Genomic DNA, 26,130 nt, shown 5'->3' with positions numbered 1-26,130 from the left:
TTGGAACTTTTTAATTTTTAAATTCTGACCTTTTTTTTTTTTTTTTTTTTTTTGTGTGTGTGTGTCATTTGTGTTTAATTTCTTTTTTTTTAGGCAATGTATTAAGGAAAAAAAATCTTAAAATTCTCTACCTACACATGGTCAGGAATATAAAACCTCTAGACGGGATTAATTTGTGGAAAATTGCAGGAATTTTGGGATGAGGTGGAGCAGGAATGATGACGTTTCCCAGCCTGCCCTTGCTTCAGGTGCATCAAGAATTTCAAGCAGCCCCACAGATATATTAAATATAAAAAATAATATATCATGTTCGATTTATGGGTATCATTAAAGGTGCACCTTGTTATTAGATTTAATATTAATAATTAATGAATAATTAATTATTAATAATAAAATCCTGGCATGGTTTGGGTTGGGAACAGCTCAAAGCTCATCCCATTCCAGCCCTGCCAGGTCAGGGACAATTCCTAATATCCCAATGTCCCAGCCTAGCCTTGGACACTTAAACAGCCTTAAATTAATAATATATAATAATATAATTATTATATTTAATTAATATATAAACAATAATATGAAAATAATATATATAATTAATAAAACAGTAGAAAATGCAATATATAAATATATAAAATAGGAAATAATAATATAGAATATATATAATATTCTATATAATTAATATAACAATATAATATAATTAACACAATGTATACTGCACAGTTAATTAATAAAAATATCATTAATGCTTGGTGTTTACCTGGCTGCTCTCACCTGGAGCTCTGCAGGGTGAGGATGGGAAAATCTCCCTCAGCTCAGAAATTAAACCTGGCTTTAGGTCAGGCCTGCTGCTCCTATTTTTAGTCCCAGACTTAATCACTGCTGGAGAATCCAGGTGCTCCTTGGGCAGCGGGAGCTGGATGGTCTCAGGAATTCCGGGCAAGGTTTGGGTGCCTCATTTTGGGTACAAACCCCTGGAAATGGGAATATTGCAGGGGTTTGGTGACCACACCGGGATGCTTTTCCTTTGTTGTGGCAGCCCAGGGGTTCCCTTTCCCACCTGGAAACCGGGAATGGGAATTCCTGGAGTGGCCTTGGCCACGGGCTGGAGCCAAAGCTGCTTCAGGCGAGGATGGAGGTGAGGTTTAACAAATCTCTGTTCCACACCCTCAAAAAATGGGGGTTTTCCCATAAATATTGTCAGAGCTGTTGCAGGGGATGGATTTTGAGGAGACTCTTTGGAAAACAGGGCTGGGACAGATGGAATGGCAAAAAAATTCTTCCAATAGGATTTTTTAATAGATATGGTTTTTTTTGAGGAAAAGATACCAACTTGGGGTTTTAATGTCGATTTATATATAATAATATGTTTTCAAATTGACGTTTCGGTGTGTGGGGAAGGGAAGGGAAGGTAACCGGGGGCTCATTTATCCCCCAAAGCCCTGAGATGCCCTGAAATGGCGCTGTGGGCGTGAGCGGGGGCTGAGGCCGGGCCGGGCGGGCTCGGGAGCGCATCCGGCCCGGCTGCGGCCGTGCCAGCGGGAATGAAAGGCACAGCTGTGCTCCTGGGAATCCTGGGGATCCTGGGGGAGCGATCGACCTGGGGACTGTCCCTCAGGATTGTCCCTCAGGATTGTCTCCCCTGGCCTGGGGACTGTCCCTCAGGATTGTCCCCCCTGGCCTGGGGACTGTCCCTCAGGATTGTCCCCCCTGGCCTGGAGATTGTCCCTCAGGATTGTCCCCCCTGGCCTGGGGACTGTCCCTCAGGATTGTCCCCCCTGGCCTGGGGACTGTCCCTCAGGATTGTCCCCCCTGGCCTGGGGATTGTCCCTCAGGATTGTCCCTCAGGATTGTCCTCCCTGGCCTGGGGATTGTCCCTCAGGATTGTCCCTCAGGATTGTCCCTCAGGGTTGTCCCCCCGGCCTGGGGACTGTCCCTCGGGATTGTCTCCCCCAGCCCTCAGGATTGTGCCTGGGGCAAGCTTGTCCCCATAGCCTCGGGATTGTCCCTGGGGATTGTCCTCCCACCCCAGTCCTGGGAATTGTCCCTGGGGATTGTTCCCCCAGCCCCGGGGATTGTCCCTCAGGATTGTCCCCCTGGCCTGGGGATTGTCCCTCAGGACTGTCCCTCGGGGTTGTCCCCACCCCCAGGCCCTCAGGATTGTCCCCGCAGCCCTTGGGATTTTCCCTTGTGATTGTCCCTCAGGATTGTCCCCCTGGCCCTCAGGATTGTCCCTGGGAATTGTCCCCCCCAGCTGTTGGGATTGTCCCTCAGGATTGTCCTCCCGATCCTGGGAATTGTACCTTGGGGTTGTCCCTCAGGTTTGGCCCTGGGGATTGTCCTGTGGGATTGTCCCCCCTGGCCCTCTGGATTGTCCTCTAACCCCGGGCCCTGGTGATTGTCCCTCAGGATTGTCCCTGGGGATTGTCCCTGCATGCCCGGGGCTCTCTGGGCTGAGGGTCCAAATCTGATCTCGGGGGAAGGTGGGAGCTGAGAGATTCCTGAGGAGCCTCTGAGCAGGGATTTGCATCCTTCTGCTGCTGGGTATTCCTGAAACCCTGCAGACATTGCTGGGATTTCATTGGGATGCGTCCTGCTGGTGCTGGGTATTCCTGAAACCCTGCAGACATTGCTGGGATTTCATTGGGATGCATCCTGCTGCTGGGTATTCCTGGAATACTGACAGGATTGCTGGAATTTTATTGGGATGCATCCTGCTGGTGCTGCCCTGGGTTTTAAGGAGAGTTTTTCTCCCCAGTGCTGAGCTTTGCTTTGGGCTCGGGCCTTGCCCTGTGTAGTTTATTCCATTTAAATGTGGAATATCAGTAATTTCCGTGGTTTGGGTTTTGTGGTGTTTTGTGGTTTTGTGGTATTCCCACATCCTGGGAATATTCTGCAGCTGGAATCTTGTCCCTGGTACCGGAGTTATTTGAGCTGAGCTCTGCTTGCAGAGTGATTTGGGTTTTTATATCTGGCTGTATTTGATGCCAGGGAGGTTTAGGTTGGATTTTTGGGAATATTTCCTCATGGGAAGGGTTTTCCAGCCCTGGCACAGGTGGAGTCCCCATCCCTGGGGGGATCTAACAGCCCTGTGGATGTGGCACTTGGGAACATGGGACAGTGTTGGCCTTAGCAGTGCTGGGAATGGTTGGATTTGATCTTGGGAAGCTTTTCCAGCCTAGAAATTCCATGATTCCAAACCACCCCTCACCGTGCACGGAGCAGGATTTCACCCCAGGGCTCTGGCATTCTCCAATCCCGTGAATATTTGGGGAGCTGGAAAGGGAGGAAGGTGCTGAAGGTCTGGGGAGGTCCTGGGAGCCCGAATCCCACTGGGAATGTGGTGCTGGATCCTGCTCTGGGACTGGGGGACACAGTCCCAAAGCCAGGGGTGGCCCCAGAAGCTCCAGGGATCCCTTCCCACCTGGAATGGGATGGGAGTTGGGAGAAAGGGGTTGGATGTGAGTTCAGCCCCCCTGGGAGGAGTTCAGCTCATCAGAGGCTGGATTCAGGGCTGGGAATGGGGCTGGATCTGGGATCAGCCATGGGATTTTGGATCACCTCTGTCCACTGGGACAGATCCACTGGGAATGAGGGAGAGCCTTCATTCCCACATTCCCATCCCTGGACTGACGCTGTTATTCCTTCAGTGCCTTTCTACTGAAATTTCTGATCAGGACCAAACTCTTCAGCATTTATTTGTGTTTTTTAAAGAAACCCAAGCCCAGGATTGTTGCAGCTCACTTTGATTTTCAAGGATTTATTTTCCTTGGAGCCAAAGGCAAAATGCCAACAATGTCCTGCTCTGGGGGAGTGTGATGGAACATCCCTTTTGCCTTTTTTGTTTCTTTTCGTTTTCCAACAGGGGGGAACTGTTGTAAGCCTGGGGAGGGTTGTAATCATAAAATCATGGAATTGTTCAGTGGAAGGGACCTTAAAGCTCATCCCATGGGCAGGGAAACCTCCCGCCACCCCAGGGTGCTCCAGCCTGACCTGGGACACTGCCAGGGATCCAGGGGCAGCCACAGCTGCTCTGGGAATTCCAGCCCAGTCCCATCCCACCCTCACAGCCAGGAATTCCTTACCAATATCCTATTTGGGATATTGGGAAGTGGCACTGGAAGCCATTCCCTGTGTCCTGTCCCTCCATCCCTTGTCCCCAGCCCCTCTCCAGCTCTCCTGGAGCCCCTTCAGGCCCTGCCAGGGGCTCTGAGCTCTCCCTGGAGCCTTCTCCTCTCCAGGTGAGCATTCCCAACTCCCCGGGTGCTGGATTTGTGGCTGGATCCCGGTGGCACCGGGGCCAATCCCAAAGGATTTTTGCCACAGCCCCTCCCAGGGCAGTGCAGGACCAGGCTCCGGGTGCTGCTGCTCCAGGGGCTCCTCCCTGGAACGGGATCTGGGATTAGACTTGGAAATGAGGGAAGCTGAAATATTAATGCTGTGTCGGAGGGCTCAGGTTATCCCCGAGCTCTGCTGCACAGCCAGGGGCAGGGGAAGCCTTTGGAATATTAGGAAGGCATTAATTAACTTAATTACCCAGAATAAATTGGACAAAATTAGAAGCAGCAGTGGCTGCAGCAAGGTGGTGACTGGGGCTCGGATTTTGTGCTGCAGAGGGTGAAGCAGTTGAGGGTTTTGGGGTGTGCAGAGGACCAAAAGTGCCCATTTTTGTGTCAAAATGGCCTTGGTGGTGTCCAGGCTGCTGCTGTGGCGGAGCAGGGGAATCTTCTGGGCAACCTGCAGAGACCCAGCAGTTGGGATGTTGATTTAGGGCCTTAAAATTGAATTTACTGAGAGACTTTTCCCTCTGGGAATGCCTGAGGGTTCCGGGAGCTTTGTTCTGCTGTGCTCAGCACAGGGAAGGTTCTTCCTCCTTTCAGTTCCCACGTCCCTGGGCTCACCCAAGGAAAATCCAGGAGGAATGTGCAGCTCTGTGTGGTGGGCAAAGCAGAGGCTGCCCAAATCCAGCTCTGAACGCCCCCATGCCTAAACCAAAGAAAAATCAAACCTAAGAGTGATTATTTCATTTCCCCCTTCTCTCCCTTCTTTCCCTGTGCTTGAGTCAGTCACAAGCCATAGATAAATTTTATCTTTGTGCACAGATGAAGTAGAATTCATTTTAAGCATTTCAATTTTTTTGCTTTAATCATCACAGAGAGCACCAATACTCTGCCTTTCCTCTTGGAGAGGTGTTTTCCTTATGAGTTCCATCTCCCAAGTGAATCATTTTTCTCCCTCAACATTTGGGGGTCCAGAGGCAGCAGCTGAGGGTGGAGGGTGAAGGACTGGATTTGGGAGAATGGGGATGGTTTGCTCCTAGAATTAAATTTTTGGTGCAGAAAATGATGTTGGCCCTTCTTAAGAATGAAACAGAGAAAGTTTCGCAGTGTTAAACAGTAAATTGTGGTTCTCAGATGGAATCCTTATGGATAGCAGGAAAAAGGGATTTGAGAGGTGAATAATGCCGTGGATTTGGAGAGACTTTTGTGTTTGAAGTGAGATGAACCAACACAGGGGTGGGTTCAGCCTGGGTCTGTCCTGGAAGTCCTGGAATCTCCAGTCCAGAGAATTCCACATGGAATTTCTGTGGTTGAAGGCTGAGATCTTTGCAAAAAGATTTGATTATTTTTTAGAAGGCCGAGTCTTGCCAGGACAGGTCTGAGGGTGCTTCAGCCCTAAAACCACCTGAGAGGGGGCTTGAGGAATCCCAACCCTGCACCTCTGGTTGGGGAATTTTCCTGTAGCAGGGAAGCTCCTGGGAAATCCCATTCCTGGGAAGTCCCAGCCTTGTCCCGCTCTGAGCTCTGTCCCTTTTGGTGTCCCCCTCGGGGCAGTCACTGGGATGAACGGGGTGGGTTTTTGTGGGGGATCTGCTCTCAGCACCCCTTTCCCCTCTCCTTTTTGTTCTCCCTTTCCCAAACATCCCTGTTTTTCCCCCAGTCCAGGCAGATGGAACTCTTACATAACGAGCTGCTGGACAAATTTCAGCCAGATTGGTTCTGCTTCAGAGGAGAGCAAACAGCAGCTCAGTCCTGGGGGGTTCTGCCCTTCTCGTTCCGCTCGGGGTTTGGAGGATGAGGATTTTCCAGGGGGGAGATCAATGGGAACATTCCTCTGTTATTTACGGACTCTCCTGAGCCTTGGTGGGCATGGGGAAAAGGATGGATTTGGGAAAGCAGAGCCATCCAGGAATGGGGCAGGATGGATGAGCCCGTGGGGTTCAGCTGGTTTTATGGAATATATGGATCCCACAGGCTGGAAAATTGGGATAGGGGAAGCTATCCCTGCCCATGGGGAACAGGAAAAGCTTTAAAATCCCCAAACAATCCTGGCATTCTGCAAAAAGAGGGAAAAGCTTGGAGAAACCCACCCTGTCTGCTTTCCAAGGGTTGTGGTGGTGCTGCTCCTGGGGCTCTGCAATTCCAGGATTTCCCAGCTGGCTCCAGGATCCTTGGTCCTGGGCATTGTGCAGATAAAAACCAGTGCTGAGCACAGCCAACCTCAGGGTTTAAAGTGGATTTTAACACCCAGGAGGGCTTTTCCTCCTTTCATCAGTGCCCACAAACAGCACTGAAAAGGAGGGAGTCATTAGGACAAATATTGGGAATATTCACTGGGAAATAAGAACCTTGGAACAAATATTAACTGGGAAATAACTATGAAACAATTAACTGAAATAAATATTGACTGTGAAATAATAACTGGGAAATAACTGTTGAGTGAGAAATATTAACTGGGAAATATTAACTGGGAAACAAATATTAACAGAGAAATAATATCTGTGAAACAATTCACTGGGAAATAAATATTGACTGTGAAATAATAACTGGGAAATAAATGTTGAGTGGGAGATATTAATTGTGTTACAATTATGAAATGGGAAATATTAACTGTGAAACAAATAGTATCAGGGAAATAATAACTGTGAAACAATTAACTGGGAAACAATAACTGTGAACCAAATATTAAGTGAGAAGTAATAACTGAACCAAATATTAGGTGAGAAATAATAACTGCGAAACAAATATTGACTGGGAAATATTAACTGTGAAACAAATATTGATAGTGGAATATGAAGTGGGAAATAACTCAGCCCCACACACTGGGAGGGAGCTAATGAGTGTTAAATGAACAAATAAATGGCAGAAACAAATGTCCACACAGCCTCTGGCAGCTCCTCGATTCTGTGATCCTCTGCCTTTGGCTTTTCCCTTTTTCACTGCATTTATGGATTGCAGCCGGCGAGGGAAGGAGGAACTTTAGGAGGATTTATTTTGGGGGTTATATTAATATTGCCTTTCCCTTTGTGTTCCTTTCCCCCTCAGGATTGAAAAAACGTACCAGGAAGGCCTTTGGCATACGGAAGAAAGAAAAGGACACTGATTCCACGTAAGCTGATCTGGGCTCATGGGATTTTAATGTGGTTTGCAGCAGGCAGGAGCTGCTCCCCTGTGCCAGCACAGGCAGGAATTTGGGGCATCCCAGGCCGTTGTTATCTTTGTTATCTCTGGATGGGGTTTTTGACAGCAAACACATTCCAGCTGTTTCCCTGCACACCCGGCCAGTGTGGGATTTCCTGGGAGCTGCCGAGGAGTTCTCAGTGCAGGGGGATTTTTGGGGACCATGGAAAATGACTCCTCGGAGCAGGAGCAGATTCATCTCTGCACAAACTGCTCCTCGGAGCTCCTTAGAGATGCAAATTCGATTTACACTGATGGTTTGGGGGGTGAGGAGGGTGCAGGGGCTGGTGCAGCACAAGGATTTCACTTCCCGGAAAATATCTGGCAGGGGATTCGTCCCACATCTGGTGGGGGATGCTCTGTGTGGGGACTGGGAAGGGTCTGGAGCCCCAGGAGAGGCTGAGGGAGCTGGAAAGGGGCTCAGCCTGGAGTAAAGGAGGTTCGGGGGACCTTGTGGCTCTGCACAGCTCCTGACAGGAGGGGACAGCCAGGGGGGATTTGGGAACAGGGACAGGAGAAGAGGGAACGGCCTCAGGCTGGGCCAGGGGAGGCTCAGGGTGGATATTTGGGACAATTCCTTCATGGAAAGGTTGTCCAGCCCTGGCACAGGTGGAGCCCCCATCCCTGGAGGGGTTTAAAAGCCCTGGGGATGTGGCACTTGGGGACAGAGGGCAGTGCTGGCCTTGGCAGAGCTGGGAGTGGTTGGATTTGATGATCTCCGAGGGCTTTTCCAGCCCAAACAATTCCATGGTTCTCAGCCGCCGCTGCTGTGGCTTTGGGGTGGATGTCCCCAAGGGCTGTGGAAAAGGAGCCTGTGCCACCACGTCCTGGGGACAGCGGGGGACAGGCAGCAGGGAGTCCCTCCTGCAGCTCTGCTCGGGTGTCTGTCAGCAGGAACTCTGAGCTTTCACTTTTATTCCGTTTGGATTTGCTTCCCTGAGCTGTTTTATGTCCTGGTGGGAGTTGTTTGGAGGTTCCCCATGCCAAGGGACACATCCCCAGGCCTGGCCGGGTGACCCTGGTGGCACTGGCAGCTCTGCCAGGCTTCTCCTGCTGCAAAGAGGGGCCGAGCGCAGGGGACACAGGGAGGTGCCACCCCCGAGGTGCCATCCTGCTGTCCCCAGGGATGGTGGCATCCATCCACCGAGCAGTGGGACAGCCAGGAGCTCCAGCTGGGTGTGAGTCCATCCATAATTTATCCGGATGGGCGGGAATGAGGCTCCTCTGCATCTTCTCCTCCTGGAAAACCGCTGGAGCCGGGGCTGGGCGCTGCCTTTACCCAGCGCTGAGATTCCCATGGCTCCATCCCGCCGATCCCGGCAAGTTGGGGACGGGCTGGCAGGGACAGCAGGGATCCCAGGGTGCCGGGGAGGTCGCGGAGAGGCCACCCCGGAGGACGCTGCAATTAGCAGCAGCAGTGATTAGCACGGCGGGGTCACGGCGCGGTCGCGCCCCCAAGGGCTTTTGGCGCTCTCCAAATCCCCGGCGGCAGCGGGGACGGAGCCGGGAGAAGGGAGGGATGGAAAAGGGGGACGGAGCCGGGAGAAGGGAGGGATGGAAAAGGGGGATGGAGCCGGGAGAAGAGAGGGATAGAAAAGGGGGACGGAGCCGGGAGAAGGGAGGGATGGAAAAGGAGGACGGAGCCGGGAGAAGGGAGGGATGGAAAAGGGGGACGGAGCCGGGAGAAGGGAGGGATGGAAAAGGGGGATGGAGCCGGGAGAAGGGAGGGATGGAAAGAGGGATGGAGCCGGGAGAAGGGAAGGATGGAAAGAGGGATGGAGCCGGGAGAAGGGAGGGATGGAAAGAGGGATGGAGCCGGGAGAAGGGAGGGAGAGATGATGGCATCTGCCACCCCCTGCAGCCACCCCCGGCCGTGGCCGGGCCACCACAGCCCCAGGACACCGCGCTGGGGTCCCTGGAGCTGCTGGTGGCTCTAGGGTGGTTCTGCTGGAGCTGCAGTGGGGAAGGAGCTGCTGCTCTTCCCCCCCTGGGGAGGGTCTCCACAGCAATTCCAGCTGGGATGGGGGCAGGGGGTGACATCTCTGTGCTGGGGATCACGCACTGAGGAGGAAATGCAAAAGCAGAAGGGATTTGTGCCACTTCCCAAGGATTTCAGAGGCTTTTGTGCAAAGAGATGGAGCCTAAATAGGAGAGGTGGGACACAAGCGTGGATTAAGTTGGGAAGATTTAAGGCATGGTCAGTAAGAAACCAAGGAGCTCCCGGCAGGGTTTCCGTGGTGCCCCAGTCAGGTGTGAACTGGTGGCACATCCTGGGCAGTGCAGAGAGCTCGGGATGTGCCAGGAGCTCTTCCACCTGCATTCCCGAAATCCCTGGGCATCCCTGGGCGGTGCTGGGATGTGGCTGCGGGGCTGCCTGAGCCAGCCCAGATCCCAAATCCCATAAGCAGCTGGGGATTAGGGCCCCGGAGAGCCTCAGCAGTTCCCGATCCATTCAGCAGAGAGGCTCTGTCCTTCTGGCAGGGCTGAAGCCTGGAGATGCCTCCAGGGGGGATTTTTGTCACCTGCAGAAGGATGGACACGGGGCAGGGATGTGGCAGTGGGAGGGGCACTGCCAGCCCCAGCAGCACTTCATTGACTGATAAACCCAAAATTTATCAGCTGATAAATTAATCATAATTAATAATGAGGGTAAAAAAAATTCTGTGACCTTGTGTGGGTTCCACGGGGAGCAGGTAACTCAGACATGCTGACCATGTCGTAATTCCAGTCTTTTCTGCCATGAATTGATTTAAAAAACACAATTTCCCTGAGTTAATTTGGTGTGGTTTGGGCACTAACCCAGCTCCTTTTTCTGCTCTTTCCAGAGGGTCACCGGACAGGGATGGCATCGTGAGTATTGTCCAGCCCTCTGCTCCTCCAGTGTCACCTCCCCTTCCACCACCATCAGCATCTGTGAACAGTTTTCTGCTTAATATAGAAAATAAATTAACAAACTCCATGTAAAAAAAGGCAAATCCCAGGTTTTCTACAAAAATATCAACAGAGGGAGTGCCAGGGGCAGAGGGATCAGGTGTCCTGCCAAAGCAGCTCCTCATCCTCGTTTCCAGCCCTGCTAATTGGCTTGGGCCAGATTTGCTGCCTGAGGAGTTCAGGGGAAATTGCCAGAGCAGCTGTTTCCAACCTCTATTTTTATTTTCTATATTAACCTGAAAACAAGGAGATATTTGTGGGGATTTTTTGTTTGTTTTGGTTTTTTTTAATGATTTCTGCTTGTATTCCTGGTGTTAGACTGAAATGCCCCTGCTAGAGCTGGGTAGGAGGTGGGCCCTGTCTCCTTTAGTGTTTGATATCAAAAAATGCTGGGTTCAGACTGGGCTTTGCTTCTTCAGCAAATCCAGACTTTAGAATTTCACCTCAAAATTAAGATGAGCTCCTTGTGAGGCTCAGCAGGGAGAGCAGAGCTGGGATATCTTTTAAAAAGATAAAAAAAAAATGGGGGATCAAGCTGCTCCTTGCAAGAAATCATTTTTGTTTTCCCCCAATCTGACCCCAAATCCTCGGCTTTGGGCCCTCATTGTGTTTTTAAGCTGCTTGTTAGGAAATAGAGATGAAAGTAAAGGTAGTGCCTTCAGCACGGCTCTATTCAGCAGGGATAAATTAATAACTGGCAGGTTTACGCTGGATAAATTAATAACTGGCAGGTTTAGGCTGGATAAATTAATAACTAGCAGGTTTAGGCTGGATAAATTAATAACTGGCAGGTTTAGGCTGGATAAATTAGTAAATAGCAGGTTCAGGTTGGATATCCCAAGGAATTTCTCCACAGAAAGGGTGGTCAGGGAGGAGTCCCCATCCCTGGAGGTGTCCAGGGAACACCGGGATGTGGCACTTGGTGACAAGGTGGGGACAGGGCACAGCTCAGACTGGATGATCCTGGAGGATTTTTCCATCTGTAATTCTGTGAATATCCCGGGAACATCCCAGGTTGTTCCCTCTCACAGCAGAAATCCCATGGGCAGCTTTTCCTTGCCAGGTGTGGGCAGAGGGGCCTCAGGTGTCCTCTCCCAGGATGCAGAAATTTTCCCAATTTTTAGGGAATAAAGTGAAGCTGCTGAAGGTGATTGAGGCAGAGGGATTGGAGGTGGAGACATCTAATATCATTTTTCATCCTCCAGACCCTTTTCCACATAATTTTTGCAGCCACTGGAGTGGCCAGGAGGCAAATCCTGACTGCTGAATAGAGCCCACAGGAAAATCCACCTTTAATCCTGGTGGAGCCACAGCTGAGCCTTCCTTTCCTGACAAATCCCTGTTCCCTAGCTCCTACAACTTAGTTTTGTGCATTTAAAAAGAAAAACCAAAAAACCCAGCCAAGGAGCAGGTATTTTAACCCTTTTTCTGCCACCCCCATGCCTGCAGCAGCCCAGCCCTCATCCCAATGATCCAACTTCCAATAGCAAAGCCGAGGGCACGCAGGAAGGAGGAAATAAAAACGGGGTAAGGAAAACTGAGCTCGGCTCCCAGCTCCCACAGGGGTGTGGAAAACAGGGAGTCACCCTTGCCTTGGAATCCAGAGCGCAGGGAAAACCCTCTGGGGCCAGCCGGGCTGGTGGAAATGGGGTTAAGTAGAAATGGAGGGGGAAAGCAGGAATCCCATGGAACAGCATCCAGAATTCCCACGGAACAGGATCCAGAGGAGGTTTTCCTGCTTTCCTGAGCTTCCAGGGAAGCTGCTCCATCCTTGGGCAATGTGGGGAGCAGAGATGTGGAGGTGAGGGGCTGGATCAGGGATGGGAATGTTCCCTCTGGAAGCTCAGGTTTGCTGGGTTATCCCACTCAGGATCCCAAAATCGTGGTGGCCACGGGACTTAGGATGGGTTTGGGTGCCCAGAGCCCAGCAGGGAAGGGTTCCAGAGGTGACGGATGCCCAGAGCCTCTTCCAAACGGAATTCCCTGCATCCCAGGCAGCAGTTCCTGTGTGTGTTGGTGTTTCATGGCATGGACTCATCCCAGAGCCTTCCCAGTGCTCCATCCCGAGTTCACAATGCCTGGCATGCGGGATAATGGGATCTGAATCCTTCCTGGGATTGTTCTTTCTTGGGAAGGGGTTTATCTCCCAGGAAATGATTCCCTGCTCCCCTGGGAGCTTCCACTGCTGCCAGCCCTTCCCAGGGGCTGGAACATCCCAGTGCAGGGAGAAACAGCCAATTCCTCCTTTTCCCTAAGGAATGTTGGATGTCCTCATAAAGAATATTCCAAAACTCCCCCTCCTTTCATCTCTCTGGGATGGGAGAATTCCAGAGACGGGGAGTGCTGCTGGATTTCTGATGAGGGTGTGGGATCCCACTCTGGGATGTGCTGTGTTCCTGCTTCCTCCATTTAAACCATGGGGATTTTCCTTTCCAGAAGAAAACCAACGGAGCCCCAAATGGATTTTATGCAGAGATCGACTGGGACAGATACGTAAGTGTCCCCTGGAGCTTCCAGCTGCATCCCATGGGAATCCCAGGCTCATTTTGGGCTTTTTGGGTGGAATCAGCTCTGTCCAGACACCAATTCCATACCTCGACCAGAATTCCCAGGAATGAGGTGGCTCTGGAGAGCTCTGTCCTGGCCCAGGGGCGGTTGCAGTTTATGCAGAGAAAACTTGGAGTTATAAACAAGGATTAAAACCTTTCCTTCTGCAAAATTAAGGGTGGAGTTTGAGGTGCCCTTTGCTCTCACAGGGGCCTGGGCTGTGCAGGAGGAAAGAGCTGCTCCAGCTTTCCAAGGGTTAACATTCCTAATTTTCCTGGTTTGTTTGGATTTTTGTTTGTTCCCTATCCAGAACTCACCCGAGCTGGATGAGGAGGGATACAGCATCCGACCCGAGGAACCAGGATATATCCTTTGGGTTTGGCTTTGCCTCTTGGCTTACAGCCTGGAACAGGAGCTGGGGTTCACAGGCAGGCCACTGGCTCTTTTTATGTCATTATTAATAATTATTATTAATGATTATTGTTAATTATTATTACTTATTATTCATTCTCACCTTTTGATTTTCATTTGGAGCTGGCACTCTGCAGGTGAAGCTGAATTCCCCAGGGAATTACCTGAGGCATTGGAATTGCCTTTGGTTCACTGCTATGAAAGGAGGAGTGGGGGAGCTTCCCATGGGATGGAGACCAAAATGTCCATGGTTATCCTGGAGAAAAGGAGGATCAGGGAGGAGCTTGTGGCTCTCAACAAGGAGGGGTCGGGCTCTGCTCCCAGGGAACAGGGACAGGAGGAGAGGGAACAGCCTCAAGTTCCAGGAGAGGTCCAGGTTGGAAATTTGGGAAAACTCCTTCATGGAAAAGGCTGGTCAGGCCTTGGAACAGCTTCCCAGGGCAGGGGTGGAGTCCCCATTCCTGGAGGGATTTAAAATCCATGTGGATGTGGCACCTGGGGACACGGGGCAGTGCTGGGGGATGGTTGGACCCAATTTTCTCACAGGGCTTTTCCAGCCTGGACAATCCCGTGAAATCCAGATGTGGATACAACCCCTGGGCTGGGTTTATCCCTGGGAGCAGCAGCTCCACCTGCTCTGGCTGCACTGGGATGCAGCAGGGACAGGCCCAGCACCATCCCCTCTCCCCATTTGGGGTCAGCACTTTGGAATCCCCAAGATTCCCACTCTCCAGCCAGCCTTGGAATGCCGAGGAAGGGAAAATTCCTTAACTGTGCTGTACCTACCAAAGGAAAGCACTTCTACTCGTCCAGCGAGTCGGAGGAGGAGGAGGAGGCGCACAAGAAATTCAACATCAAGATCAAGCCACTGCAGGCCAAGGACGTCCTGCGCAGCGCCGCCACCGTGGATGAGCTCAAGGCCTCCATAGGCAACATTGCACTTTCTCCCTCCCCCGTGGTGAGTCCCTCCCAATTCCCACCTTCCCCAGCTCCCGGGGCACGGCTGATCCACTGGGATCATCCCAGACTTGTCATTCTGCTTGGATTTGGTGTCTTTATTTTGGGGTCTGGCCCGCAGGGATGTGGCTGCAGGGGTTGCTCAGATATATTGAAATTATGTTTCCAGTTCAAAATGTCTGAAAAATTCCCTTTCCTACTCCTAAAAGAGATCAGGATGTATTGTTCCCTGATTTTTTTCCCTCCCTCTTCTCCTCATTTTTCAATGAGGAAAAAGGGGATTTTCAATCAAGGGGAATTTTCAGTCGTTGTCATTCAGGGTCTTGCCCTGATTCCCAAGCCAAGGAAGGCACCTGTGGGATTTTCCATGGGATTTTCGAGGGATGTTTCTCACCCTGGAGGTGAATCCAGGCTCCAGGCAGGAAAGGTCATTTCTCCTTAGTCCATCCTGGCACAGAGACCATCCTCCTCTATTTTCCCAAGGCTTGTTGAGATTCCTGTTGGCTCATCCCAATCTGTTCAGCCATGAAAAGATTGGATTCTGGGCTTTCAGGAGGTTGGAGTGTGGGCTTTAGTGGCTTCCCAGATGGAGATTTCTGTGATTTATAAATAACCTGCATCTGAAGTGTGAATGACTCTCCAAGCCAAACTGAAATAAAATCCCTGTGTTTTGTTCCTGCTTCCCAACCAGGGGGTTTCTGTCTGTTGGCATTCCAGGATTAGAAATGGCAGTCGGGTGCTTTGGGAAGCACAAAAAAAAGGGGGGAAAACCCAGTCTCAAAATGAACAATTCAATAATTATGATATTAGGAAAAGCAGATTCTCGTGGAACGTGCATTTCACCAAATGGGATTTTTGTCTGCTCTTTTCCGTGGTGTTGTTCCTGCTGAGGTTGGAGGTTGTTTGGGAAGGGGTGAGGAGGATCCCAGTGTGGGCTGGGTTCACTGCTGGGCCTGGGGGGATCCCTGGGGCTGCAGCCAGAGCCCCCCTGTGGAATGAGCTCAGGGAAAAGCCGGGCTGGGCAGGAGGATCCCAGATCCGGGTGTGGAGCCAAAGGGAGCAGATGGGCTGGGGACTGGGGCTGCTCTGGATCCTGGCACGGGCCAGGAAAGCACCAGAGCCCCGGGCAGGAGCTGCCTGCAGGAATCTGGCATCCACAGGAATTGCAGCTCTCGCTGCCAGCTCCCTGCCCCTCTCCTGGGCTTGTCTTCTCTCCTGAAGCAAAGCCCTGCTGGGGCACCACTGCGGGAGGGAGAGCAGAAACCCCACGGGTTGGGCTGGGAGGGACCTGGAATCCCCTCCCATTCCATGGCAGGGACGCCTGGCACTGTCCCAGGGTGCTGCAGCCTGGCCTTGGGCACTGCCAGGGATGCAGGGGCAGCCCCAGCTCCGCTGGGCACCCTGTGCCAGGGCTGTGTCTGCAGCCACCATCATTCCCAGCCCCCTGAGCTGGAGTTCTGCTGCCTTCACTGGGAATGCCCAGCGGGGCCTGCAATGATAAAACCATGGAATTCTTTCCATAAGATGGCTCAGACACAACTTTAATATTCCCAAACGCCCCCTCTCCCTCCAGTCTCCCATGTGATGGGTGAAGCTGGAGCACTCCTGTCCCTCTGCTTTGCTGTGTCTTTAACCTGACACAAATCTTTGATTCCTCTTTATTTTAAACCCCTCACCTTCTCATTCTCTCTTTTTTTTTCCCTCTCTCTGCCTTCTTTTAGAGGAAAAGTCCGGTAAGGAATGCAATTTTTATCTCCTGGAGTATTTTAACCCAGCTTTGTGTGCTCTTGTCCTGTCACTAGGGCTGAAATGCCAAAAGCAAATAACAAGTCCTGCCCTTCTAGAATGAAGTTTAATTTCCTTTATCGCTGGCTTGGAGCATCTTAAAATAGACTGTGCAAAAATAGAGCTGGGCTTGGCTCTGAGCGTGCTTTGGGTGCAAGGATTTGCACAGGGTGTGCAAGGGCTGGGTTTTACCTGGATTGTGGCACATCCAAAGGTAGGAGAGGGCAGGAATCCCACCCATGGTGCCATTGAGGTTTCTCCAAGAGAACTCAGCTTCCAGTGGGGAAATCCCCCCCATTTCCCAGGATTTGGGTTCCCCTGGGGGCTCTCCCAGGGTGACCCTGGAGGTGTGGTGGCTGTTGGGGACCCTGGGGTGCTGACCTGTCACTCTCTGACCAGGTGTCTCTTCTCTCCCCTTCTCGCTGACCGCAGCGGCGCAGCCCGGTAAGAACCCGCTCCTGGGACTGGGAACGGGCTCCTGGAGGGGTCCCTGCCCGTGCCAGGGCTCCGGGGTGGGCACAGGGCGTGGGGACAGCTGCCAGGGGTGTCACACACCCCACTGTGTGACCCCAGTGATGGTGGGACCTCGATGACGCAAAGGGGCGCTCAGGGATGGGAATCCCTGGAGATCCCACTCCGGTTCTGGGATGTCCCTGCTCCCATGGTTGGGAGGGTTTGGCTTTTGCTCCACGAGCCATTGGCACAGCCACCCATGGCAGTGCTGAGTGCCCATCCCCAGAGAGTTTAAAATCCCTGCGGATGTGGCACTTGGGATAACTCCGAAGGCAGCGGCGGCTTCGTGTGGCTCAGTGGTGTTCTGCGGGGTTTTCTGTGGGGTTTTCTGCTCCCTGGAGTTCAGCCACCTCTGGGAATGTCCCCTCAGCCAGCTCCTGCTGGGCTGCCTTGCTTCTGGGGTGACAAGGGCCATGCAGCCGTGTCCCCGTGCACCCCACTCATCCCTGTGTTTCTCCTTCCAGGGGACGATTAAAAGGAATTTATCCAGTAAGTATCTCCTGCAGCCTGTAAAAACATCATTGCACCTGCTGGAGGGGCTTTGTAGGGTGGGGGAGGGAAGAAGGGGCGAGTTAAATTTGGTTTGAAGTGGTCCTGGCAGAGCTGGTGGCTCCCAGGAGTTTTCCTTGGAGCAGGATGTGGGCGACATCCTCGGGATACCTGCAGCAGTGCAGTTCCCTGATTTAGTTCTGTGCAGAAATAAATTTGGAACCAAAAGCAGGTTTTTCCTGCCAGGATCTGCACAGCAGGGCGGGTGGGACGCCGGGTGTGACAGCCCTGGGGTGGGGATGTCACACCTCACCCGTGTGTGTCCTGTCCCAGGTGAGGAGATCACGCGGCCCCGGCGCTCCACGCCCACGCCAGACCCTGCCAGGTCAGTGCAGAGCTGGGCTGGGATTATCCAAGGTCCAGGATCCTCATCCCAGGGTGGGCTTTGGGACATTCCCGCTCACACAGCGCTTGGTGGGAAGCTGGAGGGGTTGGGTGGGATATTGGGAAGGAATCCCTGGGAGGGGGAGGAAGGGAATTCCCAGAGCAGCTGTGGCTGCCCCTGGATCCCTGGCAGTGCCCAAGGCCAGGCTGGACAGGGCTTGGAGCAGCCTGGGACAGTGGGAGGTGTCCCTGCCATGGCAGGGGTGGCCCTGGGTGGGCTTTGAGGTCTTTCCAACAGAAACCATTCCAGGATTTTGGCAGGGCTGAGGGGCTGGTGGTGGTTGGGATGCTCCATCCCTGCTCTCCACCAAAAGCTCCAAGGACGTTCCCTGGTGGAGCCACCTTGAGCCTGCTCTGTCCAGAGCTCTGTACAGCCGAGCTTTGGGGGATGCACTGATTTAGGACAGCAAACGTGCAAGGTTTGATGGAGCAAAGCCAAATCCCTCTGGGAATGTGCCCTGTGCAGCTCCAGGGTTCGACTCGAGGTGTGTTGGACCAGAGCAGGGTCCAACATAAACCAACATCCAATTTAGGTCCTATACCTAAACTTTCTGTTTAGGTATTTCTAAACAATGTTTATGTACAGAGCAAAGCAGTCTCAGTTTTTTTAAAAAAATGTGCTTTTATCCCTATATACTTTTTAAAAGACACCCTTACTAGCACCTCCAAATGTCCAGTTGGCAAAGTACTTCCCTTTCCCTGTTTCACATTTGGCGTGGCATTCAGTATTGAAACTCGGGGAGGAATTCTTATTCCTACCTCCAGAAAAGCCACATAATACAAAAAAAGCAGGATGCTCTTTGCATTTTGCATTTAAACTTTACAGATTTTCTTTCCACCCCATGATTTTTCTCTGTAAGTAGAGATTTAACTCTTACTTAAACTAAAAACCTCAAAAATCATGCATTTCTCATGATATGACACAAAAACTAAGGATTATAGATTTTCAAATTCAACCTTCCACCCTCAGAGTTCATGACACTGTGCAATACTTTCTTGCACTTTGTGTGAATAATCTCTGCGTCCCCCAGCTTCCAAACAGATGAAAGCCAACATCAGCACCCCATCTACAGCTGCCCTCTCCTACCCACAGAACTTGAGATGGTCCAGACCCCAAGTGTTTCTTTTTTTAAACCCTTTCCTGTGAAGTTTTGGGTAATCCCGAAGCAACTCAGCGTCCCAGCAGCTGCTGTGGCACCGCAAGGTTGGATCTGTGGTGCTGCCGCTCTCCTTTCCCCTTTCCCACCTGGAATTCTGTGTTTGGCCAGCTCCTCGTTGGCCTGGGATCAAACAAAAAGCCCTTGGAAAGGTCAGAGCACAAACCTGCCCCTCACGGCTGCTCTGTGCTCGTCTCACCCCACAGCAAGAAACCCACGGAGGACCCGGCGGCGCTGGCCCCGCTCTTCGGGCCCCCGCTGGAGTCGGCCTTCGAGGAGCACAAGCTGGATGGTGAGTCTGGGGGGAGTCTGGGGGGAGTCTGGGGGGAGTCTGGGGGGAGTCTGGGGGGAGTCTGGGGGGAGTCTGGGGGGGCCCTGGGGGAGTCTGGGGGGAGTCTGGGGGGAGTCTGGGGGGAGTCTGGGGGGAGTCTGGGGGGAGTCTGGGGGAGTCTGGGGACCTGGGACAAGGGAGTTTGGGGCTTTAGTGAGCTTGGGGTCGTGGTGAGTTTGGTGATGGAGTTTTGGGGACATGGTGATTTTGTGGCCGGGGTGAGTGAGTTTGGGAATCTGGCAGGTTTGGGGCCAGGGTGGGCAAGTTTGGGGCTGTGGCAAGTGAGCTTGGGGACCTGGTGATTTTGGGGCTGTAGTGGGTGAGTTTGAGGACCTGGTGAGTGAGTTTGGGGCTGGGTCGGGTGAGTCTGGGGCTGGGTCGGGTCAGTTTGGGGACAGTGTAAGTTTGGGGCTGGGATGGGTGAGTTTGGGGCCATGGTGACTTTGGGACCTGGTGGCATCTGGTGGCATGGACATGGCAATGTTCCCCAGCCCTGGCAGGGGTGGAGCCCCCATCCTGGAGGGATTTCAGAGCTGTGGGGATGTGGCACTCGGGGACGTGCTCAGTGTGTGCATGTGGCACTTGGGGACGTGCTCAGTGTGTGCATGTGGCACTTGGGGACGTGCTCAGTGTGTGCATGTGACACTCAGAGACATGCTCGGGGTGGGATTCACCGTGTGGGCTCCATGGGCTCCGAGGGCTTTTCCAAGAGGAACAATTCCCTGATTCCCAGATCCCAGCCCTCCTGCTGGAGGAGGAAGGAGCCCAGGCAGAGGGTGAAGGACAGGTGACGTCGGGCTGGCTGGAAACAGAGCAAGTGCTTAAGTCAATTAGTTAATTATGAGGTCTGGGCGAGATCCTGACAGGGAACAGCTCAAGAATAGCAAAACTCAGGATTTTCCAGTCCAACCATCCCCCTGGAGCAGGGGGTTTAACTCCATCCAGGATTCTGGAGGCAGCTGTTGGACAAACCTTGCACCCCTCATTCCCAGGAAATGCCATCTCAAAAAAGTCTTTTTTCTCTCCTTTAGCACACGGACACTTTGCTTCCTTCCAAACCCGATTTTTTCCCAAATCCCAGGAGCCTTGCAAGACTTGTTTTCCTCAAAACCAACCCCACTCATGCCCTGGAGGGAGCTGTTCCCAGAGATTTTTTCCTCCTCCTGGAGTCTCCGGGACCTCAGGGAGTGGCCACTGCCCTGGTAGCCTCGTTATGTCTTGTCCTTAACGACTCCAATTAATTCTTTTAATCAGAGCAATGTTTGCAAGCAGTCTTCTTGGAGATTGCAAAAATCTCCAAGAAATCCAAATTACATATAAAAATATTTCCCCCCCAGGAATACAATTATCTTTTCATTTTAATACCTGATGGGTTGGGTGGGTTTTTTTACATATCCCAAAATCCCAGACCACTTTTGCCATCAATACAATATTTTCCTTCCCATAACAAGCCTCCAAATCCATCCCTGGCATTGTTTTGTTTGTCAAGCAGCATAAGTGTCAAACTAATTGTTTGTCCTGCTTCAAAATCAGACAGGATTTTAATTATCCACCATGACAGAACCCTCTGTCTTTAATTAATGAGGTTTCTGTCACTGCCTGGGCCCTCTTTTCCCAGAGCCTCAGTGTCTCATTTGTGTGTTTGGGTGATTGGAAGAAAATATTTGAGTTTTTTTCATTGCTTTCAAATGTTTATTTTTGTTTTTTCAGCTGCCCTGGACCAGCCTGAGGTATGGGGGTCAGTCCAGCCCATGAACACAAACGTAGAATCCCCAAAACTTCCAAGACCTTTTCCAACTGGAAGTAAGTGACCATAAAAATAAATTAATATATCCAGAGATGGGGTCAAGGATTTGAGTTTCCCTCATCCAGGCCGTGCAGTTCCATAATATTTTAAATTAAAGGGGTTTTTCCCTTTTGTTTGACTCGTGGAATGGAGGAGGGAGTGGGATTGCTAAGGGATGGAGGGGTGAATGGATCCTGATCCTGTACGTGGTTACCTGGCTGGAAAAGTTGGGAGCTCCGGTTTTCCCAGGTTTTTCCAGGATAACCTCGGGAAGAGCAGCACAGCCCCGAGTCCCTGATTTTTATTGCAGCTTTCCCTGAGCCCGGGGCAGCTGCGGAACCATTCCCTTCGCAGAAATGCCCCTGTAAAGCATTGCTGGTTAATTAGCCACTGTTAATTAGCACCAGCATTCCCGATCCCCGCTTCACCTCCCGGATCCACTTGGGATGGGCAGGGGAGAAAGGTGGAGGCGGCTCCGTGCCTCGGAGAATCCAGGTTTAATTAAAATGCTAATTAAGGGGGTTGAAACAGGAGCGCAGGCTGAGACGTAGAAAAAAGGGGGGAAATCCCATCAACCCCCAAAAAATTGCACTTCCCAGTGGCAGGGGCAGGGATGGGTGGGATTTGGGGAAGGAATTCCTCCCTGTGAGGATGGGGAAGGCTGGGCTGGAATTCCCAGAGAAGCTGCGGCTGCTCCATCCCTGGCAGTGTCCGGGGCCGGGCGGGGCGTGGAGCTCATCCCCGCCTCATCCCCCTTTCCCGGGAATGCTGTTTGATGCTCCATGGGATGTCCCGCACTCCCTGCTGCTCCCCGGCTGAATTTCCCCTCTCTGTGCTCTGTTCCAGCCCCTCCGCCGCTCCCCCCGAAGAACGTCCCGGCCACGCCGCCGCGCACCGGCTCCCCCCTGCCCCCGGCCATCGGTAACGGCGCCGGGCACCGCCCCGGGGACACCGGGGACAGGGGCCACCCCCGGCTCGGGGGGGACACCGGGGACAGGGGCCACCCCCGGCTCGGGGGGGACACCGGGGACAGGGGCCACCCCCGGCTCGGGGGGGACACCGGGGACACGGGCCACCCCCGGCTCGGGGGGGACACCGGGGACACGGGCCACCCCCGGCTCGGGGGGGACACCGGGGATGGGACAGGTGCCATCCTGAGCTCTGGGAGGGACAAGTCCCATTCCTGGCTCTGGTGTGGCACTGGGGATGGGACAGGTGCTATCCCAAGCTCTGGGGTGGCACCAGGAGGGACAGGTCCCATCCCGAGCTCTGGGGTGGCACTGGGGATGGGACAAGTCCCCATGGCTGCGTTTTGGACCCAGATCTGGTCCCTGTGCATCCCCTTCCCTTGGCATTCAGAGAATTCCGGACTGGGCTGGGTTGGGAGGAGCTCATATCCAGTTCCCTGTCCAGGGACTCTTCCCACTGCCCAGGGTGCTCCGAGCCCTGTCCAGCCCGGCCTTGGGCACTGCCAGGGATCCAGGGGCAGCCACAGCTTTGAAGTGTCTCAGTGGATGCTGCAGTAGAAGCAGCACAAAGATATTTTTGGCTCCCAAGCTGGTCTCACCCTGGTGAAATTAATGTCCTTTACACCATCCCTGCCTTTGGATCAGTCACTCTGGGAAGGCAGTGCAGGATTAGCCTTAATATCCTGCTGAGAACTGGGATATATTCCCAATTCCAGAGCCCTGCCCCTGCCTGTGCTGAGGGAATAACGGGGTGTGCAGGGTCTGCCTGTGGCAGGGGGCTGCTCCTGCATTCCCTGCCCCCCAAATTCCTGCTGCAAGGTGGGAAAAGCCCCCCGGTGGTGCAGCCCAGGGCAGGGAGATGGTGCTGGGAATGAAGAACACCCCGAGGGCAGGGATGGGAGAGGGTTGGATGCAGCCAGAGGACAGCAGGTGTTTCCAAGCATATAATTCATGGTGCTGGCTGATGGAAAAGCAGGATTGGAGCAGGGAAGGCAGCGCCTTTGGAGAGGGCCCTGCATGGGCAGAGCCCCTGGGGATGAAACTCCTTTGGCTCAAGGAGCTGCCCTGCTCTGTCCATCACCATCTCCTGTGCTGCCACATCCCGATTTCTGTCTGTGGGAGCAGCCAGGCTGGCAGCGTGTCCGTGTCCATCCATCCATCCATTCCCAGCAGCAAATGCCCGATCATTTGCTGGGCTGTGCCTCGTGTATCTGTAAAGCAAGTGGCTGAGGTCTGGTTTTGTGTGGTGGAGCAAATTCCTCTTCTATCCCCCCCACCCTAAATGTGGAACCCAAAATAGGGGAGCAGGAATGGGGCGATGCTGCCACGAGGATCTCGGAGGGCATTTAGTGTTAGGATCTCCCTTGCCTGGATGTGAAGTGCTTGGCTGAGGGTCTGTGGTGCTTCTGGAGTCAGGTGGGAATGTTGGTGTGTGGTGGCTCAGTGAGCAGAGCCCTCAGTCCCCGATCTGTGCCCTCAAATCCCAACCTGTTCCTGCTTGTGGCTGGAATTCACTCCCTGTGGCTGGAATTCACTCCCTGTGGCTGGAATACACTCCCCGTGTGCGTCTTTTGCTGCATGCCCAGACTCCAGCAGTGTCCAACCAGCATGTCTAAATATATATATATATATATATTTATACCTGAGTGTTTATAAATATATATAGATAGAGAGAGTGGGGTGTGCCAGAGTGCTGAGTGCACACCTTTGATATCTGCTGATAACTCAGAGTTGCTGATAAGGACGTGATGTGGTTTAGAGGACAGAAAAGGCTGTAAATTCGGGGGGAATTTGGGATTCTTGGCTGTGAGTGCTGGCTCGTGGTGCATGCTCCCTCCTCCAGCCTTTGGATCCCACAGGATTCATTCCATGTCGCACCTGGCTGTGCTGGAAAACGTTCTTGCCCATGAATTATATAAATATAAATAAGAAAAGGTGATTTTAGAGCCTCTCCCGTAGAAGTAGAGCCCGTAGAGAGTAGCTCAGCCCTCGCTTAATGCTCGGTGTAAAATAAACCTCCTCTGACCACAGGAGGGGACCAGGCAGCAGCAGAGCCCAAACGGGACAAACTCCCGTCCATCAATGACTTGGACAGCATTTTTGGCCCCGTGCCGTCCCCCAAATCTGCTGCTGCCACCGCAGAAGACAAGTGGGTCAATTTTTCCGATCAATCCCCGGAAAACGCTCCTCCGGCACTGTCGCCCCGGGACAAGGCGCCGTCGCCGCCGGCGGCCGCGGGCAGCCCGGCCAGCGCTGCGGCCGAGCCTCCGCGCCCGCTGCCCTCGCCGCTGCAGCTGGAAGACGCTCCCAAGAAGCTTCCCGAGCAGCCCCACCTTAAGGATGATTCTGCCGAGCCTGTCGCCTCTCCCAAAGATTTTGGGCCGGGCCAAAGAGCCACCCCGCCGCCCCCTCCGCCGCCCACCTACCGCGCGGTGGTGTCGTCCCCCGGACCGGGCGCCAGCACGGGAAGCACCAGCGGTACGTGCTGTGAGCTCGGGTGTGCTTCGGTGTGGCCGTGGTGACCCTCCCGCCTGGCGCTGTCCCACCCAGCCGTGTCCCGCCATGCTGCCAGCCTGTGTCCCGCGCCTCCCGTGTCCTTCCCTGTGCTCCCGTGCGGCACAGAGGCTCCCGGAGCCCTTCCCACCCCAAAGCGGGGTGCGGGGTTGTTGTTGCTGCAGTTGTGTCCTCCGTGAGAATGGAAGTGTTTGAGGCAAATCATCTGAGCAAGGCTCGGAGCCAGGGTTTGTTTGGTTTTGTTGTTGTTCGTTTTAAATCACGTCCTCTCATCCCGGTAATTCAGGGGTGTGGATGGTGCTTGGTCCTTCCTGGCTCTGGGGATGGGGAGATGTCCCACGGGAGAAGCTGCTGGCTCTGCCTGCCTTCACCTGCTTAATTATGAATGTTCATTAGGGCACATGAGCCAGGGGAGGCTCAGTTTACTCACGCCCCTTGAGGAGCTGCAGGCTGAGCCTGTTCTCTCGGGGCCTGAGCCCGGCTCAGCCCCTGTGCCCTGCATCCACCAGAGGTGATTTTTGTGGGAGTCACCCCACAGAGCCTTGGGGAACCCGCACTGGTGGTGGGGCGGGTGTGCAGCCCCCAGCTCCGTCTCCCACCCCTGTCACCCTCCTCACGGGAGCTTGGCCTTTGTGTCACTGCCTGGGGGCTCTGTCACCTCCAGCAGGGTCCCCTGAGTGTGGCTGGTGCTGCAAGTGTGGCTTTGCTTCAGTGCTGGTGGCTTTTCTGTGCTGGCTCGGGGGGTGGCTGGGGTCTCTGTGGGGGCTGCAGTGTCCAGCTGGAGCTGGAACTTCTCCAGGAGCTTCCAGGAGCAGGAATTTCCAGAATCCTGCTGGAAACACCGGGATTCACCCTGCACTGCTCTCCAGCCCGTTCCCCACTGAGCACAGGATGGAGAAGTGCCAGGGGCTCCCCACGGGGGGAGGGATGGATGGAGAGGCTCAGCCTGTCCCAGAAGATCCACATCCCTTCTCCAGGAATTCCTCCTGCCTCAGTCTGGATTGCTTTGCATCCCCGGTGCAGCCAGCTGGGAAACAAAAGTGTGGACACAGCCACACAAAAACGGTGCAAATCCTCCAAAAGCTGCACCAGGGTGTGCGGCACAGATCCAGCACCTCTCCCGCTCCTCCCACCTTGGCAAAGCTCCTCTTTGGGTGCTGTGGAGCAGAGCCACCCCAGGATCTCCTCCTGCCTTCGGAGCCCGTGGCTGTCACCAAGGCAGGGTCACCGTGGAAGAGTTGGGTTGGAAGGGATTTCAAAGCTCCTCTTGTTCCACCCCCCTTCCACCACCCCACATTGCTCCAAGCCCGACATTCCAGCAGATTTCTGATTCCGTGCTGGTTTCCACATCCTACCAGTTGCTGGTGTAGGAAATATCCCTTCCCTGGATGGGAGCCACCCCCTGCCCAGGCTTTGGCTGCCTGGTGGTCCCAGAGCCCTCCCTGCAAGGCTCCATCCCCTGACAGTCCTGCAAGGTTATTTCCCCTCAATATTTCCTATTGTGTCAGACTTTTAGTGGGATAAGGAAGGAAAAATTCAAACTCTGGTTCCCAAATTAGGCTTTGAAATAAAAGTGGTTTGAATTTTGGAGTTGTGCAAAGGAAGGACTGGAGTTTACTGCCTTTAAGCCAGGCCCTCTCTTGTGTGAGCCTGCTCTCGTTCACCTCTTCTTGTTTCTATTATTCCAGCTTTGATCTTTGCTTAATCTGAGCTATCACCCAAAAAACATAGGAAATTATTCTCTTGTAAGTGGGAAAATGATAAAGTTTTCATCTCATCAGTGTGAGCCAAGCACAGAGCTGCTGGGCTCTGTGGAAGTTGGTGACAAACATTGGGTCAGTTT

The 26,130-nt window shown here is 53.1% G+C and overlaps 1 protein-coding gene across 1 annotated transcript in view; it reads left to right on the top strand.

The window, feature by feature from the left end:
• Positions 1–1,126: 1,126 nt before the first annotated feature.
• The window catches only part of SGIP1 (SH3GL interacting endocytic adaptor 1), a 39,298-nt gene continuing 14,294 nt past the window's right edge, over positions 1,127–26,130 (top strand). Inside the window, exons 1-15 of the mRNA XM_063406991.1 lie at positions 1,127–1,132; positions 6,003–6,033; positions 7,320–7,383; positions 10,280–10,304; positions 12,822–12,878; positions 13,243–13,297; positions 14,126–14,301; positions 16,022–16,033; positions 16,518–16,529; positions 17,063–17,087; positions 17,421–17,472; positions 18,895–18,980; positions 20,730–20,822; positions 21,652–21,726; positions 23,805–24,251. Of these exons, the coding sequence (XP_063263061.1) occupies positions 1,127–1,132; positions 6,003–6,033; positions 7,320–7,383; positions 10,280–10,304; positions 12,822–12,878; positions 13,243–13,297; positions 14,126–14,301; positions 16,022–16,033; positions 16,518–16,529; positions 17,063–17,087; positions 17,421–17,472; positions 18,895–18,980; positions 20,730–20,822; positions 21,652–21,726; positions 23,805–24,251 (1,216 nt within the window). The remainder of the gene's footprint in view (positions 1,133–6,002; positions 6,034–7,319; positions 7,384–10,279; positions 10,305–12,821; positions 12,879–13,242; positions 13,298–14,125; positions 14,302–16,021; positions 16,034–16,517; positions 16,530–17,062; positions 17,088–17,420; positions 17,473–18,894; positions 18,981–20,729; positions 20,823–21,651; positions 21,727–23,804; positions 24,252–26,130) is intronic.

This window comes from Prinia subflava, chromosome 10, assembly GCF_021018805.1.
Source record: "Prinia subflava isolate CZ2003 ecotype Zambia chromosome 10, Cam_Psub_1.2, whole genome shotgun sequence".
Classification (NCBI taxonomy): domain Eukaryota; kingdom Metazoa; phylum Chordata; class Aves; order Passeriformes; family Cisticolidae; genus Prinia; species Prinia subflava.
Note: the sequence above shows the minus strand (reverse complement) of the source record. Positions and strands in the feature narration are given on the sequence as shown.